This window comes from Alligator sinensis, unplaced genomic scaffold (assembly GCF_000455745.1).
Source record: "Alligator sinensis unplaced genomic scaffold, ASM45574v1 scaffold520_1, whole genome shotgun sequence".
Classification (NCBI taxonomy): Eukaryota; Metazoa; Chordata; order Crocodylia; family Alligatoridae; genus Alligator; species Alligator sinensis.
In genome coordinates this window covers 2,291,106-2,308,805 of record NW_005842064.1, presented here as the reverse complement: position 1 = coordinate 2,308,805, position 17,700 = coordinate 2,291,106, and the positions used below count along the sequence as shown (strand labels likewise).

Genomic DNA, 17,700 nt, shown 5'->3' with positions numbered 1-17,700 from the left:
TTCCTGCTGGTGCGTCCCCCTCCCACACACACTGCCTCCTGTAATTTAGCTGCCATCTGTCCTTTCCTCCCTCTGTAATAAACACTGTTCCTCTCTCCTACTGTTTCCTCACACCCCTCCTGCCCTGGGGGCCAGACACTGCCGGGATCCCTGCCACTCCCCTCCCTTGGTATTTGCTCAGCCCAGTGCCACACCAGTAGGCACCCCCTGCCTGGCCACCCCCCTACTCAGGAGCCCCACATCACCCAGGCTGGGGAAAGGGGACAGCACTGGCTCTGAGTCTCCCTGCTGGAGCCCTTGAGGACACTGGATTTCTTTCTTGCAGATTCTGAGGGTCTGGGAATCAGCATTATTGGGATGGGTGCTGGAGCCGACATGGGCCTGGAGAAACTTGGCATCTTCGTCAAGACGGTGACTGAAGGTGGGGCAGCTCATCGGGACGGCAGGTAACCCTGGCTAATGCATAGGCTCTTGAGTTAAAAGGGCATGTTCCCATCCTCCGTCATGTAGCATGATCCAGGGCCCCTGATTCTGGACTCAAAGGCAAAGGCATGAATGGCAGGGCTGGGGACAGAACCAGGTCACCACTCATCCCAGAACCAGTGTCTTCATTGCAAGACCAAGATTCCTATCTTGCTCAGTCCCAGCATAAACCTGCCCCCTCTAGCACACATGTTCTGCTGATCTGTGGGCTTCCCCTGCCATCACTCTCAGCAGCAGGTGCTGTGGGGTATGGGGTAAGGAGCACTTGAGAAAGCTGCCAGCCACTGCAGTCCCACCCCCTCCCAGCAGAAGGTGTTGTTAGGGGCTGGTGCAGTGCATGAGTGCTGGCTGCCAGGAGCTCCCTGCTCCTCTGGGCTCAGCCTGTCTCTGTAGGAGTTACTGAAACTCTGGCTGCAGGCAGTGCTTTGTGTGTTGTATAACTCTGTGCGGTTGGGATGTTGTGAATGCTGCCTGCCGGTTTCCTGTTGTGCCTTGTTTGTTGGGCATGTGATGTGGAGGGGCTGGCTATTCTGTGCTGCAGATATGGGCTGACTGCTTAGCTTTTCAGGGGGAGTGTGCAGATATTGGTTATTGCTCTGTGTATTGTAGCTGTATTAGTGTACATGGTGGCACAGATGTGTGTGTGTGTATATATAACAGTGGTCATGCATGTTTTCAGGTCAGTTGTAAACAAATTGCTAACAAATATCTGTTGTGGTCATTGTTCTTGATATACATACATACACACATATGTATACATGCTTATATGTATGCATGTTCATAGTGTTTTCACATGTGTGGTCTGAGTTGTGAAATTGCATACAATCTGCCTGGTACACAAGATTGTGCGCACACCTCTTGCTGATATTGTGCTGCGCATAGGTGCTAGTTGTGAGTCCAGCCCGTGGGTTGCAGACCCATTGGACTAGATCCTATTTCACCTTAGACACCTAAATGGCAGCTCCCTGGCCTCATCAATGCTATTTTTGGCACCCTCTCACAGAGTGCATTTGTGTTTTGCCTCATTCCCTCTTCAGTCCACCGCTCAAAGCTGACCCAGTCCCCTTTGCATTTAGCAGTTATTGGATCAAATGGATGGAGAGCAGTGGAGAAGCGTCTGCCCTTTTGTGGGCAAGTATCTGGGTTAGAAACCAGGGCTTGCTCCCATCTCAGAGGGCAGGCTGTCACTGAGCTACAAACATTTTAGCTTCCTCTTGTCTTTGGGGCCATGCAAAGCTTCTCCTTCCAGCAGTCAAAGGGACCAGTTTCAAGGGGAGGGGATTAGCTAGTGCCTGACTTGCAGCCTAGTGGTTTAGAGCCAGGGCCCATGGTCTAGATCTTGCTGTGGTAGGGAGATGTGGTAGCAACCAGGTTCTAGCACCTACCCACCTCTAACCTGAGCTGGGTCATTTTGGTCTATAGCCTAAAGAAAGTTGCTAACCACTGATACAGGAAGCAGGAGAAGTCGATTCAAACCCTTCTAGTGCAATATGTGCCCCCTTGGGCTAAAACTTGCCTACTTTCCTTCTACTCCCATCATCGGTTTTTGCCTTGCTACAATTTCAGGACTTGTAGATGTACATTATCATGTACCTGCCTGGCTAGAGCACAGCCCTACTAACCAGGCCAAGGCAGCTCTAATGTAGTTGCGTATGTGCCATCTGGGCACATAAAGTGAAATAGGATCTAGCCCACAGTCAGTACTACTATCCCCAAGCATTTAAAAATCAGGAATCAGGTCCCAAAACAGTGAGATTGACTTACATAGCAAGACATTTTTATAGCTGATAAACTTGGGCTTCCTTTTATTTGCCTTCTTGCTATCAGTCATTCATGGGTCACATTTCCCACACTTTCTCCACAGCTGGGAGAGTGAGAAGCTCACTTTGTTTATTTAAAATGACATGCTTTCAGAATCACGTGACTCCAGCAGCTGTCACTTTCAGAAGAAAGCAACCCATGGTGTAGCACCCCTGATAAAACGGTGAGAGTTGGCAGCACCGTGAGCCACTGTGTGAATGTGTACATGGGCTACGGCGCGCGTCGTGATGAGCTGGAGAGGACATTGCTGTGTGCCTTCTGCTCGCATCTGTAACAGATTTCTGTATTTATTTAAGCCTTGCTCACTTGGCCAGCCGTGCAGTGCACATACCTCCTTCCCAGAAGGGGCTCTGGGGAGAGCACTCAGACAATCTTTTCCCAGCCTGCTTCAGCCCAACACAAACAAGCCGATGCAGAATGGGGTAGGGCAGGATCCTTCATTTCCTTACAACCACTACTGCCTTTTACATTAACCCAAAAAGGGGGTATTCCACTTGCTTGCAGCAAACACTCAGACCTGACCTCCACACTGGTTCATTATGGGGGGGTGATGCACTGATGAATTCATCAGTACCACTTGACATGTGAATGCTGACATTGATTTAAACCTGGTTTCCATTGGCTCAGCTTACATCTCCACAGCCCAGGCAGCATAACACCAGTTAGCCCAGTTAGTCAGCTTAATGGGGCCTCCATTGTTAAAACAGGGTGACATTTTGAATAGACTAGCCCTTGAGTCACACCATTGGGTGTGAATGGTATCATGAGGGACAGCTGAAGAATCCAGCCCTCTGAAAGAATCAGGCCCTTTCCCTAAGGCCACAGTAGGCATCAAAGGAATTTTACAGTGGCAGGTTTTGCAGAGCAAAGGGGGAGAAAAGTGTTAAAAGGAATCATGAAAGTTAGGTCAGTGGAATAGGTAGCTTAGCCTTGTGACCCTTCTAGCTACTCAGCACTTGCCATGGCTCTCTGTCTTTGCACAGATATGCTATGTGTGTGTGTGCCAGGGGATTTAATGCAGTGGGATACACTTGTGTGTGCAGTGCCGACTGCAGAAATTTTCAGACTCAGAATAAGTCCTTAAACTAGGACCCCCTTCCTATACTTACACTGTTCCTGGCTACTTGGTTTAGGATCATGGCTCTTGCTAGTTGGTTTTGCATTTTAAGTCCTAACATGGTGAGCAGCCGTGCAGAAAGAAAGATCCGTACCTTTTAGGTGAAAGACATTTGTGATCCATTAAAAAAAAACCTGACTGGTCAGGCTCCACTTCTGAATGCTCAAGCCTGAGGCAGCTTCCAGTGTTTCCTACCACGTGGGCATCTCCAGGTGTGTGTAGAATCATAGAGCTGGAAAGGACCATGAGGGTCATCGGTTCTAACCTTTTTCTCAAATACAGGAATGCTATTTCTAAATTACTTCTGACCAATGCTTAGTCAGCCTCTTCCTGAAACCCTCCAATGAACACCTAAGTTTCTAAGGAGTCTGTTTTGTGCTGACTTCATGTTGGACTAGTGTTTTGCAGTGACTGCCTGTTTGTTTGCAACTGTGCGTGGCATGCCTTGCCTCAGGTGGGCCTCAGGTAGAGCTGAATGAGGTATGAGCCAAACAGGCATAGGCCAGGCAGGCTTATAAAAGGCAGCCCCTTGCAAATACAGGGTCTCTGCATATGCATTTGTGCAAGTGTCACTAAGTGTGTTTGTTCAGAGACGGGAGTTTGTATGGATTCCTTAGTATAACTGAGCCTGGCTGTGTGTGTCTGCACATGTGTTTGTGTAGGGGAGTTGTGTTTGTTGTGACATGCTTGCGCAGTGGGTGGGTGTGCTCTACGTGTGAGTTCAGATTGCCCAGATTGATGCTGAAATTGGAGCTTGCGGCACTATTAATTATGCAGAGAGGACAAAGTGGCTGTCAGGGAGCGTGAGCTTCTGGCCTAGTGTGTGGACTCAGAAAAGGAGGAAACCTGCTCTCTGCATGTTACAGACCTGAGATGGGCACAGAAAAAGCTTTTCAGTGTGAGAACAATCCTGACTGAGGGGTGGTAGGTGTGGGGGATGCCAGGGTGGGACTGGAGTTCCTGGGAGATCACTGTCAGCCTCAAGACCAGGGCCCCATTGCAACCCTGATGTCTGGACTGTGGCCTCCTAAATCCAGGGACATTTCTGCTTTCTCTCAAGGTTTTAACCCTCAGTCACTCTGAATACCAAAGACACTGCCAAGCTGCTTCTGGGACCAAAGAGTTTCCTCAGGGTTGCCCTGTGGTCCAGCTTCACGCACTGCCCTGCACGTGACAGCTTCAGCTGCTTGGCAAGAGCAGAGAGAACTGACTTTAATTCATCTGTCCCAGGCCAGGCTGGAGCAGGCACCCCTCTGGGTCTCAGCAGACACTTAACTCAGCTGCTGGATCCTTCACCAGCTCCAAAAAAACACTTCCTTCCTGTCTCTGACAAAAACCGCCATGGCAAGGCCTCATTCCTACCATGAGAAGAGCCCCCCTCAGCCCCTTCCTGGTGCCTGTGGAGAGACAGAGGCCCTGGGAGATCCTGGGGCAGGAGCAGGGTATGGGTGCACTGAGGGCTGAAGGGGGAGGCAGAAGGGAGGGGAATTTATGCAGGGTGCGAGGGGAGTTACCAGGGAGAACTGGAAATGAAGGAGGGGTGTCTGTAAGGGGAATCAGCTACAGGGAACAGTGATGGGAGAGGGGGCTGTATGGGGAAGTTAGCGAGAGTGGGTGGGAGATGGGAACTCCCCCGTGGAAGCGAAGGGGGAAGGGAGAAGGGATTTTATTCTGGGGGAACTGGGGTGGGGGCTGGATTGTGACTCTCCTGGAGTTTGTCTTCAGAGGCCTCATCCAGTTCCTCCCTCCCCACACATTTCTCCCTGGCCCTTGTGTTCCTGCCCAGCCATAGTTTGGCTTGGGTTGTCCTAACCACTGGCTCCCACTTCAGCCATGGGGAGCTAGGCTTCCTGCTGCTGGCTCTCCCTGGGGTGAGGGAGAGCATGAGAATGTGGTACCCAGGTAGGGGCAGATGGGTGCAGGGGCAGTGGGAGAGATCCAGAGGCATGGCTTGGTAGCAGAGAAGAAGAAGAGGCCTCTGTGGACAGGCCTGAGCTTGTGCTGGTTGGTGCTGACCTGACAGCATCTCAGAGTCCCTCTAAAGCATTGCACTAGTCCTCATCCATGCCCCTCCTCCTGGCAGTGAGAACTTCCCTTCCCTGGCCCTGTACTGAGTCTTGCTTCCGGAGCACAGATAGCTCGGGCCAGCCAGAATTTCCCTTCCTCTTTCCATGGAGCAGAACAATCTCTGATTAACTCTTTCCGGGTGTCCATCCCAGTGCCCTGCTGGAGGTGGAAGTCGCAGGATGGTGGGGATTTAGCTGCAGTGATACCAGTAGGGATTACGGTGCCAAGAGCAATCAACACACCTGCTTCAAGGTATAATCTGATCACTGGCAGGACAGGGATCAGGGCAGAAATTGCTCTGCAACGCAGTCCAGGGGGTTAAGGTCATTCCTTCCTGTGCAGCACTAGATGTTGACAGTGGAAGGAGGCAAGGTGCCAGACTGGAAAGATAATGGCTGTGCTCCAGTACAGCAAGTGGTGTAATGCTGGATGAAACAGGCCAGTGATCTGATCAGTGGTCTCACTCATGCCCTTTCTCCCCTAGGATCCAGGTGAACGATCTCATCGTGGAGGTGGACGGCACCAGCTTGGTGGGCGTGACCCAGAGCTTCGCGGCCTCAGTGCTGAGGAACACCAAGGGTAGAGTCCGGTAGGGGAACAGCGTGCGCCCGGCTTGCCATGAGCAAAGAAACAGGATGGAGCAGCCAGAGGGGGGAAGACCCATGCCCCTTAGTGCCCTGCCAGCAGGTGCCCCATGCTAGCGTCTCTCCTGAGATCATGTTGCTTCCTGCAGGGAGCACGTGGGAGGCTGTAGTCCCCAGCCAGGTGAGGGAGGGGAAAATGGTGGAGGCCTGGGGCTCTATTTAAGCCCTTCCTGCAACCTTTCATTCTCAAACAAGCCCTGACAGCCATTAGCAGTGAGCTGGTCACCAGCCTCAGACAGATGTCAGTAGTAGGCTTCAAAGTGAACAAGCCCCCTTGCAGAAAGTGGGAGCGGAGTGGGGAATGGGTCCCACCACTGAGAGCCGAGCTCTGAGGGGAGTCCATAGGTCTTCTCCAGCCCCTTCCTCCACTGCATGGAAATGACTAGAACAGAGACAGGCCCATTGTCTCAGCTTCCTGCAGCTCTGTGGAGCCAGACAAACAGCCTGGCTCTGTGATCACGTTCCAGGTGACTTCACTGCCCTTGGGGAATGGAAGGGAGTCTGGAGTTGTTGCAACGGAAGGCTTTGTTGGAATTGCCCAGGAAGATCTCACACCGCCAGCTCCAGACTGGCCCAGCTCTCCTCTCTCTCTCTTACCATAGGCATTAACAGGAGGCAGGTGCTTGTCTGTTCCCAGATGTCACCTGCTCCTTCCTCAGGCAGTAAAAAACCTCCGTTCACCCCATCACAGAGGGCAGCTATGATGCCCCAAACAGAGTGAGGTGGACTGGCTTCTTCTGGCCCTGCCCCTGCCCTGTACTTCTCTGGCTGCAGTGCAGTCATTGCAGTTTCATGCCGCTGCTAACGTGGGGAGAATTAGGCCAAAATGTTCAATCCAGCTGGGCTGAGACAAGGGAGCATATCTCCTCAAGAGTCTGGGTGCTTGGGCATCCACTGGGTGCTGATCGCCTTGGGTGATGTGGTCCTGAAGGCCCAGTGTGCACAGAGATTTGCTACAGGTATAATTCTGATAGTGAGGGGCTGAACTTCTCTGCCACCAGCCTCATAACAGCAGAGCCCCTTGTGTGGGTGCCAGTATGCGGTGTTAAATGGCACTAAGAGCATATCTGTACTACAGGGACAGCACTTCCCAGCAGAGGCACTTCTAACATGCCCAGTCCTGTCACCCCCACACCCCAGTCTCCCTCACCTGGAAATTCAGTGGTGAGGCCACTCTTGGGACATGCCCCCAAGGTTACTCTTGACTTCAGTGCCCAACATGTCCTGGGGTCAAGGCTGGAGCAGCCTCACAGGTGGGAGTGGCTGGGTGCAATATGTCGGGAGCCCCTGTTGCTGTGGTGTGGACACACCATACATGGGGACAGTTGAGGTCGGGTGTATGCTGCAGACTGATGTTAGCACAGCTCTGTGGTGTTATCCCTGACTGGGCCAGCAGAGCTGACTAGTGTGAATGCTGTTACACTGGCAAAACTGTACTGTGTCACTTGTTTTGCTTGCAGGGAAGGTTTTCCTACACCATGGGTTTTCAACCTTTTTTAACAAGTGTACCTCTTCTGGGTGCATGGGGGGCATGTGCCCCTGGGTCTGCATGTGGGGCATGGGTGGGCTGGGGCTGCACCAGGCTGTTTCTGGCAGGGTGGGGAGTGGGGCTGGGCCAGGCTGCTCTGTGGTGGGTGGCGGCAGCAGTGGGAGGGGCGCTATGGGGGGGCAGCAGCCACCCAAAAATTTGTTGTAGTGCCCTCCCCCTACTCCCAGCACAGCCTGCCCCAACACCCCTGCCAGGAACAGCCCGGTGCTGCCTCAGCCCCAGCCCACCACAGCCTGCTGTGCCCTGCATGCAGATCCAGGGGCACATGCCCCCCCATGCTCTCCCAGGGTGTGCACGGTGGCGGGTGCCGCCACCCTGCACACCCGCCACATGAGCTGCTAACAGTTCTGTCCTGCGCTCTGCCCCAGCTGGGCAGTGCCTCCCCTGCTCCAGCCCCAGCCCCAGTTCACCAGCCCCCCTCCCGGCATCGTTGCTCCCCACCCCGAGCGCATCCCGGTCCAGCCTCCTGCCAGGAAGAGCCCAGTGCTGCCCCAGCCCCAGCCGGCAGCCTGCCTCACATGCAGATCTGAGGGCACACGTCCCCCATGTCCTCTCAGGGTGTGCATAGCAGCGGGAGCCACCCCCACCCCAGTCCCCTGTGCAGCTCAGTCCCATGCCATGCCCTGGCTGGGCAGCCCCTGCCCCAGCCCCACTCCCTCCCCCCATAACAAACTTGCCTGCCAGACCCAGCTGCTCTCTACATGGCCGGGCTGTACTCCTGCCCGCCCACTTGCTGCGCTGCAGCTGCGTATGCACACAGAGTCCTATGTACCCCCTACGAACCTTTTAAGTACCCCTAGGGGTATGCGTACCCCTGGTTGACAAGCACTGTCCTAAACCAATGCAAACACAGCTTTGCCAGTATAACCACGTCCCAACTGGGAGCTCTTTGCTGGAGAAGGATGCTGCCTTCCCTCTACCTCTAGATCAATGGTGCTCAACCTTTTTTCCCAGAGGGCCAGATGGGCAGTGCCTAATCCATCCATCGGCCATATCCAGCTGGCAGTCCTGATCCAGAGCCTGGGGTGGACGTGGAGGGAAGGGAGTATGGCCTGGCCCCCGCCTGTCACGTGGAGCTTGGAAATTTGGTAGCGGTGTTAATTATCACTGCTCCCAAGCCACCAAATTTACTGACCCATGACGAGCCCCATGGTCAGATGCCATGGCTCTGCAAGCCAGAGGTTGAGCATCCCTGCTGTACAGCGCAGCCATGATTTCATTCCGCTTCCTATGTGGAGACAGCAGTAGTGACCTATGGTCATGTATTGCTGTGTAACTCATCACGCCAGAAGGGGACGGGAGCTGAGCTGTCCCCAGCTGGTAAAACACTGCAAGATCAATATGGGCAGGGCCGAAGGCTTACTGGAAAATCCAGTAAGCCTTTGAAAAGGGACTTTGAAAAGGGGAATGGAGCAGCAATAGGTGATGCTCTGGAGACCAACAAGGGCCTTCCCAGCCCCTTTCAAAACCAAAGCAGGAAGAAGCACTCAGCGTGGGAAGAAGCTGCTGCTGAGATTTGCCCAGCCAGCTAGATCAGACTTGGCCAGGCACCAGAAACTCCCGCGTGGTGTCCCCAAACTGCCTGCCCTTGGGCAGCGACAGACCGTCTGTGAAGGAAGCAGAAACCCAGCAGACACCCACCCGCCTGAGCATACACCCAGGTCATCAGTTCTGCCTGCCCCTGCTCTTCATGGCCTCAGCTGGGGGCAGGGGCAGGCCTGGGGCTGATTTTGTTCCATGCCATTTTGGCAGGGAATGAAATAGCAAAGCAATCTGGAAAAGCAGCAGGTTTCTGATCAAACCCAGCCAGCATGGCAGGATGGTATTGCTCTGGAGAGTGATGTTACCTGACCCTAAAGGCCTAATCTTAGTGCAGAGGGAGCATGCGGCTTTTACCTTGTGCGCCAGCAGCCTCTTCTGGCTCCTCATTCAAGCAGTCAGCTGATACAAGGGCTCAGTGACCCCAAGTCTGAGCAGGAAAGGCAGGGACCCTCTCTGTCCTGCTGCTCCATGTACTTGCCAGGCACCCTTTCCTCACCTCCCTGCCAGAATTGCCCTGGGGTCCCCTAAGACAGCTTTCACTGTGCGTCCCCCACACTCTCCACCCTGACAACTCTGCCCCCAGAGCATCCTTTTTTACCCTATAACTTGTAGCACTTCCTGGGGATCTCCTCTAACTCCATAATCTCCCCTGCTGACCCACAGCACCCATAGCCTCTACAGCTCACCCTGTAGCAACCCGTTTATCTTCCATCACTCCACAACCTTCACCCCTCTGGTGTCTCACTGTGTAACCCCTAATCACTCCTGACTTCCAGCACTAGAGCACCCCATTGTCTTTGTCCAATCAAACCTTCCACTGCAGACTCTATAGCACCCACTATCCATCTCCCACCATGCCAGGTAATGGCCAGAGGGCACTCCATCTGCATTGCCCCATGGCCCCCGACACCACCTTGTCTAACCTCTCCAGCCTTCCTGCATTTCCCTGCATGCCCAGTCCTTGCCTCACCTCACACTGTGCTGGCAGGGCGTGACGCAGGGAGGCAGGCCCAGTCCCTGGCAGGCAGTGGGAGCCAGGCAGGAAGTGAGTGAGCGTGAAGAGCTGAGAGGAAGCACATGCACGGCAGGCGTTTCCGCTGGGCCACGGGCGGCATGCCGGCACAGCCTGCAGCTGCCTAACAGTCCCTTTATCTCACCCTGGGTATCTGAAGCACCACCCTTCCTGGCAAGGCCCAGCGCGGCAGGTCAGGAGACGCCCCTGATCCGTGCCTGATACCCAGTGGTGGATGTTTGTGTGGAATATACTGAAAAAATAGATTCCCCGGTAAATTAAAAAAAAAGCCCAGTGTCAACTCATGCGTCAAGATGGCAGCATCAGGCAAAAGCAGCTGAGCCCAGAGCAGACAGGACCCAACTCTAGCCCTGTATAGCCTCCCTCCCACTGGCACGCTGGCCTGATCCTGCCTGCACTGAAGGCAGTGAGTCCCCCCCTGCTCCATCACTCCCAGCTGCAGGCTGAGCATCTGGCCTTGGAAGCCTGAGGAGGCAGAGGCCATCCGGGGAGCCTCAGGGGATCCTAGCCTTAGTGGGTTATGGAGGAGGATGGGTTTCCCCCTGCCTCTCGTGGGCTGGATGGAGTAGTTAAAAAGCAGTGAGATTCCAGTTCATTCTGCGCTGAGGCCTGTTTCCATCACGGCTCCACGGACAGAGCAGAGAAAAAGGAATTGGTTGTTGTCCAGGCTGGGAGCGAGGACAGGTAAACTCCTCCACAGCCTGGGGGCTCTGACCCCCACCCGGAGATCCCTGTCAGACTCCCCCAGCAGGCACCTGCTGATTTCTTAGGGCTATGTGGTGAGAGAGAGTGGACGTCCATCTCATAGGGGCTGGCGGCAGGTGCGGGACAGGATGCAGTGGGATTAGGGGGATGCCTGGAAAAGTCACAAGCTCCTCATTTTCCTGCCCGCAATATTACCCCATCTGAGGGGTAGTGTTTTATACTTCCTAAGCACCAGCCTACACGAGAACAGAGGCAACACCCAGCAGAGTCACAACACTGTGCTCCCCAGAAGGACCATTTGCAATCACCCTGCATTGCTCCCCACTGCAGGGTCCCACAGAGTCTAGGGGCTTCAAAGACAGTGTGTAATGTGTGATACCTGAGGAGATGAAATGACAACCAGGACCCCAGCAGTATCCCAGGCTGATTGCTTGTCTCTCCCTCTCCCAGGTTCCTGATCGGGCGGGAGAAGCCGGGTGAGCAGAGTGAGGTGGCTCAGCTGATCCAGCAGACACTGGAGCAGGAGCGATGGCAGCGGGAAATGATGGAGCAGCGATACACCCAGTATACAGAGGACGATGAAGAAGTAAGTGGAGTGTGAGTGTGATCTCAGCTTTTCCCGGCCAGAGCAGCATTGGTACCCTAGCTGAAAGATGCCCCTGGTTTACTGGCAGCCCCTTTTGTACTTGGGGCTGTATTGATACAGTGAGACCCTCCTTTCTCTGAAGAGGTTTAGCTCCATACTGGCAGGACAAACAAAGTCTGGGAGGAGAAAGAAGAGTCATGACAGGGTCACAGAGGAGGTCAGTGGCAGAGGAGATCAGTGGCAGAGCCAAGTCTTGGGCCCCAGGGTGGTGCTCTAACCATTGGACAATGCTGCTTCCCCCATATCTCTGCCATTTCACTCATGGACCCAAATCAACTATAGTAGGTTTCTCCTACTGGTTTCTGTTGTGCTCTCCCCTTGTCACTCTGAAAGCAAACCAGACTCACAGGACCTGATGGGGCTGTCCTCAGCCCCAGGGGACGGCAGGCATGAAGTGCTGCTGCACTGTGCATGGAAGTGCTTAGCACTAGCCTGCGTAGTGATGCACTGGAGAACAGGTCCCTCCATCTTGTCTCTGCAGCCCTGGCCATGGTGCTGGCCTGGTCCCTCATGTTGTATGTACCTGACCCTAACTGGCACCTAGCTTGAGGTGTTACTTCCCTGCCTCTGGACTCTGGAGGACAGGGAAGGGAAATGCTGTGAGGCCTCTCCTGTTCCCAAGATGGGGATGTGACTCCACCTCCTGGTAGAACATGGCAGCTTCTAGGCTTGGTGGGATCTCCCTGCAGGAGACCTGGGGACACTGTCCTGAGGGGGAGACAGCTGAAAAATGAGGGAATAGTATATTGTGGGGTCTGATTATAAGGGCTCGGCTGTCACACAGTGCTGTTCAGTGGTGGCTGTCAAAGTGCTTTACAAAGGAGTGCAGGAATGAGATCTTCCATCTTACAGATGGGGACATGGAGGCACAGAGAATAAACGAGCTTCCCAAGGTCACCCAGCAGCTCAGTGGCAGAGCTAGGAATGCCTTTCTGACAGTGCTCTGTCCTGTGGGGATGGTGACCATGACTTCAGATCTTCATCTGGTACAAACCTGGAGTCCACTGACTTCAGAGTTGCCGCACTGACCTACACCCTCTGGGATTTTGACCCACTGATGTCAATGATGCAATACTTCATTTCACTCATTGCGGGACCCCTGGCATGGCTTAACAAGCACTCATGGTGCTCTGGCATGGTGCCAGAGGACTGGAAAAGGGCCAATGTGGTTCCCATTTTCAAAAAAGGGAGGAAGGAGGACCCAGGAAACTATAGGCCAGTCAGTCTTACCTCAGTTCTGGGTAAGCTTTTTGAGAGAATTATCCTGGCACATGTCCGCGAGGGGCCAGCAGGGGAGATTATGCTTAGGGGCAACCAACATGGGTTCATTAGAGGCAGGTCCTGTCAGACCAACCTGGTGGCCTTCTACAACCAGGTCACAAAATCCTTAGATGCAGGTGTTGCGGTGGACGTAGTCTTTCTGGACTTTAGGAAGGCCTTCGACACTGTCTCTCACCCCATTCTTACTAAAAAACTAGGAGACTGTGGCATCAACACCTACACAGTCAAACGGGTCACTAACTGGCTGGAGGGCTGCACCCAGAGAGTGATGGTGGACGGGTCATTTTTGACCTGGAGGGATGTGGGCAGTGGGGTCCCTCAGGGCTCGGTCCTCGGGCCTGCGCTGTTCAACATCTTCATCAGCAACTTGGACGGGGGTGTAAAAAGCACCCTGTTCAAATTCTCAGATGACACTAAGATGTGGGGAGAAGTGGGCACACTAGAAGGGAGGAATAGGCTGCAATCGGACCTGGACAGGTTACAGGGGTGGGTGGATAAGAACAGGATGGGTTTCAACACTGACAAGTACAAGGTACTGCACCTGGGGAGGAAGAACCAGCAGTATACCTACAGTCTGGGTAACTTCCTTCTCATCAGTGCAGAGGTAGAAAAGGATCTTGGAGTCATTATTGATGCCAAAATGAACATGGGTCACCAATGTGAGGACGCAGTCAGATAGGCCAATCATACCTTGTCATGCATCCACAGATGCATCTCAAGCAGGTCCAAGGAGGTGATCCTCCCCCTCTATGCGACACTGGTCAGGCCACAGTTGGAGTACTGTGTCCAGTTCTGGGCGCCGCACTTCAGGAGGGATGTGGATAGCATGGAGAGGGTCCAGAGGAGGGCCACCCGCATGATCAGGAGTCAGCAGGGTAGGCCCTATGAGGAGAGGCTAAGGGACCTGAACCTGTTCAGCCTCCACCAGACAAGGCTGAGGGGGGAATCTAGTGGCCATTTACAAATTAGTCAGGAGGAACCAGCAGACATTGGGAGAGTCTCTGTTCCCCCGAGCACTACCAGGAGTGACAAGAAATAATGGTCATAAGCTAGCAGAGGGTAGATTCAGGCTAGATATCAGGAGGCGCTACTTCACAGTCAGGGCGGCTAGGATCTGGAACCAACTTCTAAGAGAAGTGGTGCTGGCTCCTATCCTGGGGGTCTTTGAGAGGAGGCTGGATGAACACCTTGCCAGGGTCGTTTGACCCCAGTACCCTTTCCTGCCATGGCAGGGGGTCGTATTTGATGATCTGTTCAGGTCCCTTCCGACCCTACCTACTATGAAACTATGAAACTCACTGGGGACCCGGCTCACTGAGTTCAATGAAGTTGCACTGATTTACACTACTATATTAATGATGGTGATTACATCAGGTTTATGTAGCAGCATGGAGACCCCAGGGTAGAATTGGGCCCCATTGTACTGGGACAGACACATGATAAAAACCTGGTCACAAAGCCCCTCCAGTTTCCACTTAGTCTGAATTGCTTTGGAAAACTGCTGTTAATTGGGCAGTGGGTGTGCCTGAGGCCTCTGAGGGCTTCAATACAATAGAACTGTACACAATACATTTCCCAGCTTTTCAAAGACAAGCTGAGGAAAAGGAGCTTTGTTCTGTGCATCCTGAAACCAATGGAAAGACTTGTGTGTGTTCCCCAACAATTAACTGTACTGAGCCAATGCATAGACTCCTCATCCATTGTGGGGTCTCCATTGTGCTAGGTGCTGTGCATACCCAGAACACCCACACACACAGAGTATGGGACCAAGTATTTACAGTTGAAAGATGCAACACAGAGGTATTGTGCCCATTTTACAGAAAGGGAACAGGAAGATGAGGTGATGCCCATGGTCACATAGGGAGCCAGTGGCAGAGGTGCAAGGGGAGCTTGGGTCTCCTGAGTCCCAGCAGAGGTGCTGTCACCACAAGGCCATTCTTAAGCTAGAGTAGTGCATTGTTTTGATCCTGGGAGCTGCATTCTTTGCTAAGGGGTGGTGCAGGATGGTGAGTGGAGTGGGGAGCTGTTACTGTGATTTGGTCTGCGTGAGTACTGCATCACATACGTGGGGAGTCATGGGAGGGGAAGCCAGAACCAAGCCAATGCCTTGCCACCCCCCCGTTGGTTTATATTTACAGACAGGCGAATATGCTACGGACGAGGACGAGGAGATGAGCCCTATGTTCCCCAGCAGCGAGATGGCCATTGAGGTCTTTGAGCTGGCTGAGAATGAGGACATGCTGTCCCCTGTTGAGATGGACCCTGAGAAGCTGGTGCACAAATTTAAGGAGGTACTGAATGCAGCGGGGTGGAGGGGAGTGGATTCTGTGCCCTGGGAATCCGGGGAGATGGGAGGGGTCAGTAACTCACAAATCCAAATGTCTGTGCATGCATGAGCATGTGGGAGCATAGGGCCATACATGTGCATGCACTTATGAGGATGTTTTTACCAATGTGAGTGTGCACATGTGTATGCTACTGACTCTGTGCAGGTATGTTTACATAAGTACCTGACTCTGTGTGCATGCATACATGTGCATTCATAGTTCAATCAGTATGTGACTATGATCGTGTATATAGGCTACCAGAGGCGTGCATGTGTGTGCGTGTGTGTGTGTCTGTGTGTGTCTGTGCATGCATGTGCACCCTGAGATGCATGGACATACATGCATACATGTGGGTCAGGAACTATATGGATGTAAGTGTTTGTGCATGGGGGTATGGAAGGAGGTATATATTGCAAGAGGTATAGGTTGTATATATTGCATGAGAGCACTGGTGTGTGGGGAAGGTGGACACATGCATGTTTTGTGTTGTGTTGCCCTCTAGTGGCTGGAAGCTCTACCAGCATGTCTCAAGGGCTGCATAGATATCTCCCAAGCCATCTATGCACTAGGCCCCACACCGGACAGCTGGTGGGCATCCTTTTAGCTCAAGTGCATTGAAGCCATGTGCGTACTGATTGCAACAACACCCCTTCAATTCCAAGGCTCTCAGGTACAGCTGCTCTGCTCCTGCCAAATAGAAACAGTTCACCTCAGCAGAGCATCTCTCAGCTGAATGGTCCCAACATGATTTCCAGACCATGTGGCCTAGGTCTTCAGGAGGGCTTTGTCTGGAGGCTTCAGATCAGACCCACCTTGTGGGTGCTGAGCCCTTTGAGGGTCTGACCCCGCAAACCTGGTTCTCTTCTCACTCTGGTGCAAATCTGGAGTCACTGCATCAAGGCCAGGAGAGTCATATCAGTGTGAAACCATCACTCCTCCATTATTGAAGTGCAGCCATCTCTGGGATGGAGCAGGTGTTTTGCAGCTGTTCAGCCATGCTAACTCAACAGCTTAGGCAAGAAATTGGAGGAGAGTCCCATCGCTAATCAAACCTGTCAGGTGTGTGTGTAGTGGGGACTCACTGAAGCTGTATAGCTAACTGGGGTTTTACTAGGACACCAGTGTTCACTCCCTGATTTCAATGTAAAAATGAAGGGACTGTGTAGTTCCTGCCATGACCTGGGATAATACCCCTCTGAGGGTACCAGGGGATAGTGCTGGCACCTTGCTGGCTTTACTGGGGTATTAAGGCTCTGCTCCTTTCCAACAGCTGCAGATCAAGCACGCCGTAACTGAGGCTGAGATCCAGCAGCTAAAGAGGAAGGTGAGCCCAGGGCAGGGGCAAGGGGTGTGGGAGGATGGGGGTGGGGGAGGCCTTCTGCCAAGCTCCATGGCTCTGTCCTTGCTCCCTCAGTGCCTGTCCCCTCATAGCCCTGCTTGCTTCACCCACAGTCTAGAGCTGCTACAACCTCCCTGCCCCCGCTGTTCCCTCCTCCTCCCTGTCAGCTCTTCCCCCTGGCATCTTTTGGTCTCCTTCTCACTCCAAGTTTGCTGATTTGTTTTTATTGCCCCACAATACAGAGCCAGAGATACACAGGCATTAAGACACACAGAGCTGCAGACACGGGTACACACAGCCACACAACTGCATGTGCTGAGAGCCCCACAGCCAGCCACAAAAACACACACTAGCCAGCCACAAAGACACAACTCACCAGACATGCGCACATGCAAAGACACATACAGAAACATGCAGAACCACACAGAGCTACAACCACACCTAATCACACATGCAGATACACAGCCACATACCCAGCCACATACAACCACACTCCAACACAATCACATCCAAACATGGAGACAAATTAATACACACACACACACAAATGAACATAGATGCAAGCATACATGGAGATACACATAAAGCTGTATACACAGACAACCACACATAGATACAACTAGGCCCTGTCATATACACAGACACATTAAAACACCCCCCAAACACAGACTGAGCATGCACACCACCTGTGCACACATACAAAAATATATAAATAGGCACCAACACAAGTGCACACAGAGAGACATGCAGCAATGGCCAGAGATGCCCCATTGCACAACCAAACAAGTGGATACACAAAGATACACCCAAACAGACACAATCGCACTAAACTGTGCAACCACACACAGGCACTAGTACACTCAGATACACACACACTCAGGATTCCCCTCACTCCAATCCCCTTGTTGCTGGATGCTCTCCACACTTGTCTTCTCTGTGCAGCTCTTACCCTCCCTGAGTTCCCCCCTGGCACCCATAGGTGATCTGTGTTACTAGATTTGCCCATTACTTTGGGGTGTGCTCATTTATTAGGGATAGTTTCTAGGGTCTTCGTAATTCTGTCAATGTGCTGCTTGTGTTACTATATGGAGCTGTATCTCTCCCTTCTGCAAGCCCTCACCCCCAGTGGAGCTATCTTGCAGGACT

General features: G+C 52.9%; 1 protein-coding gene across 1 annotated transcript in view; it reads left to right on the top strand.

The window, feature by feature from the left end:
• Positions 1-17,700, top strand: part of PPP1R9B (protein phosphatase 1 regulatory subunit 9B) — a 49,090-nt gene that overhangs the window by 24,299 nt on the left and 7,091 nt on the right. The window contains exons 3-7 of the mRNA XM_006023322.3: positions 326-446; positions 5,973-6,077; positions 11,412-11,547; positions 15,027-15,179; positions 16,486-16,539. Of these exons, the coding sequence (XP_006023384.1) occupies positions 326-446; positions 5,973-6,077; positions 11,412-11,547; positions 15,027-15,179; positions 16,486-16,539 (569 nt within the window). The remainder of the gene's footprint in view (positions 1-325; positions 447-5,972; positions 6,078-11,411; positions 11,548-15,026; positions 15,180-16,485; positions 16,540-17,700) is intronic.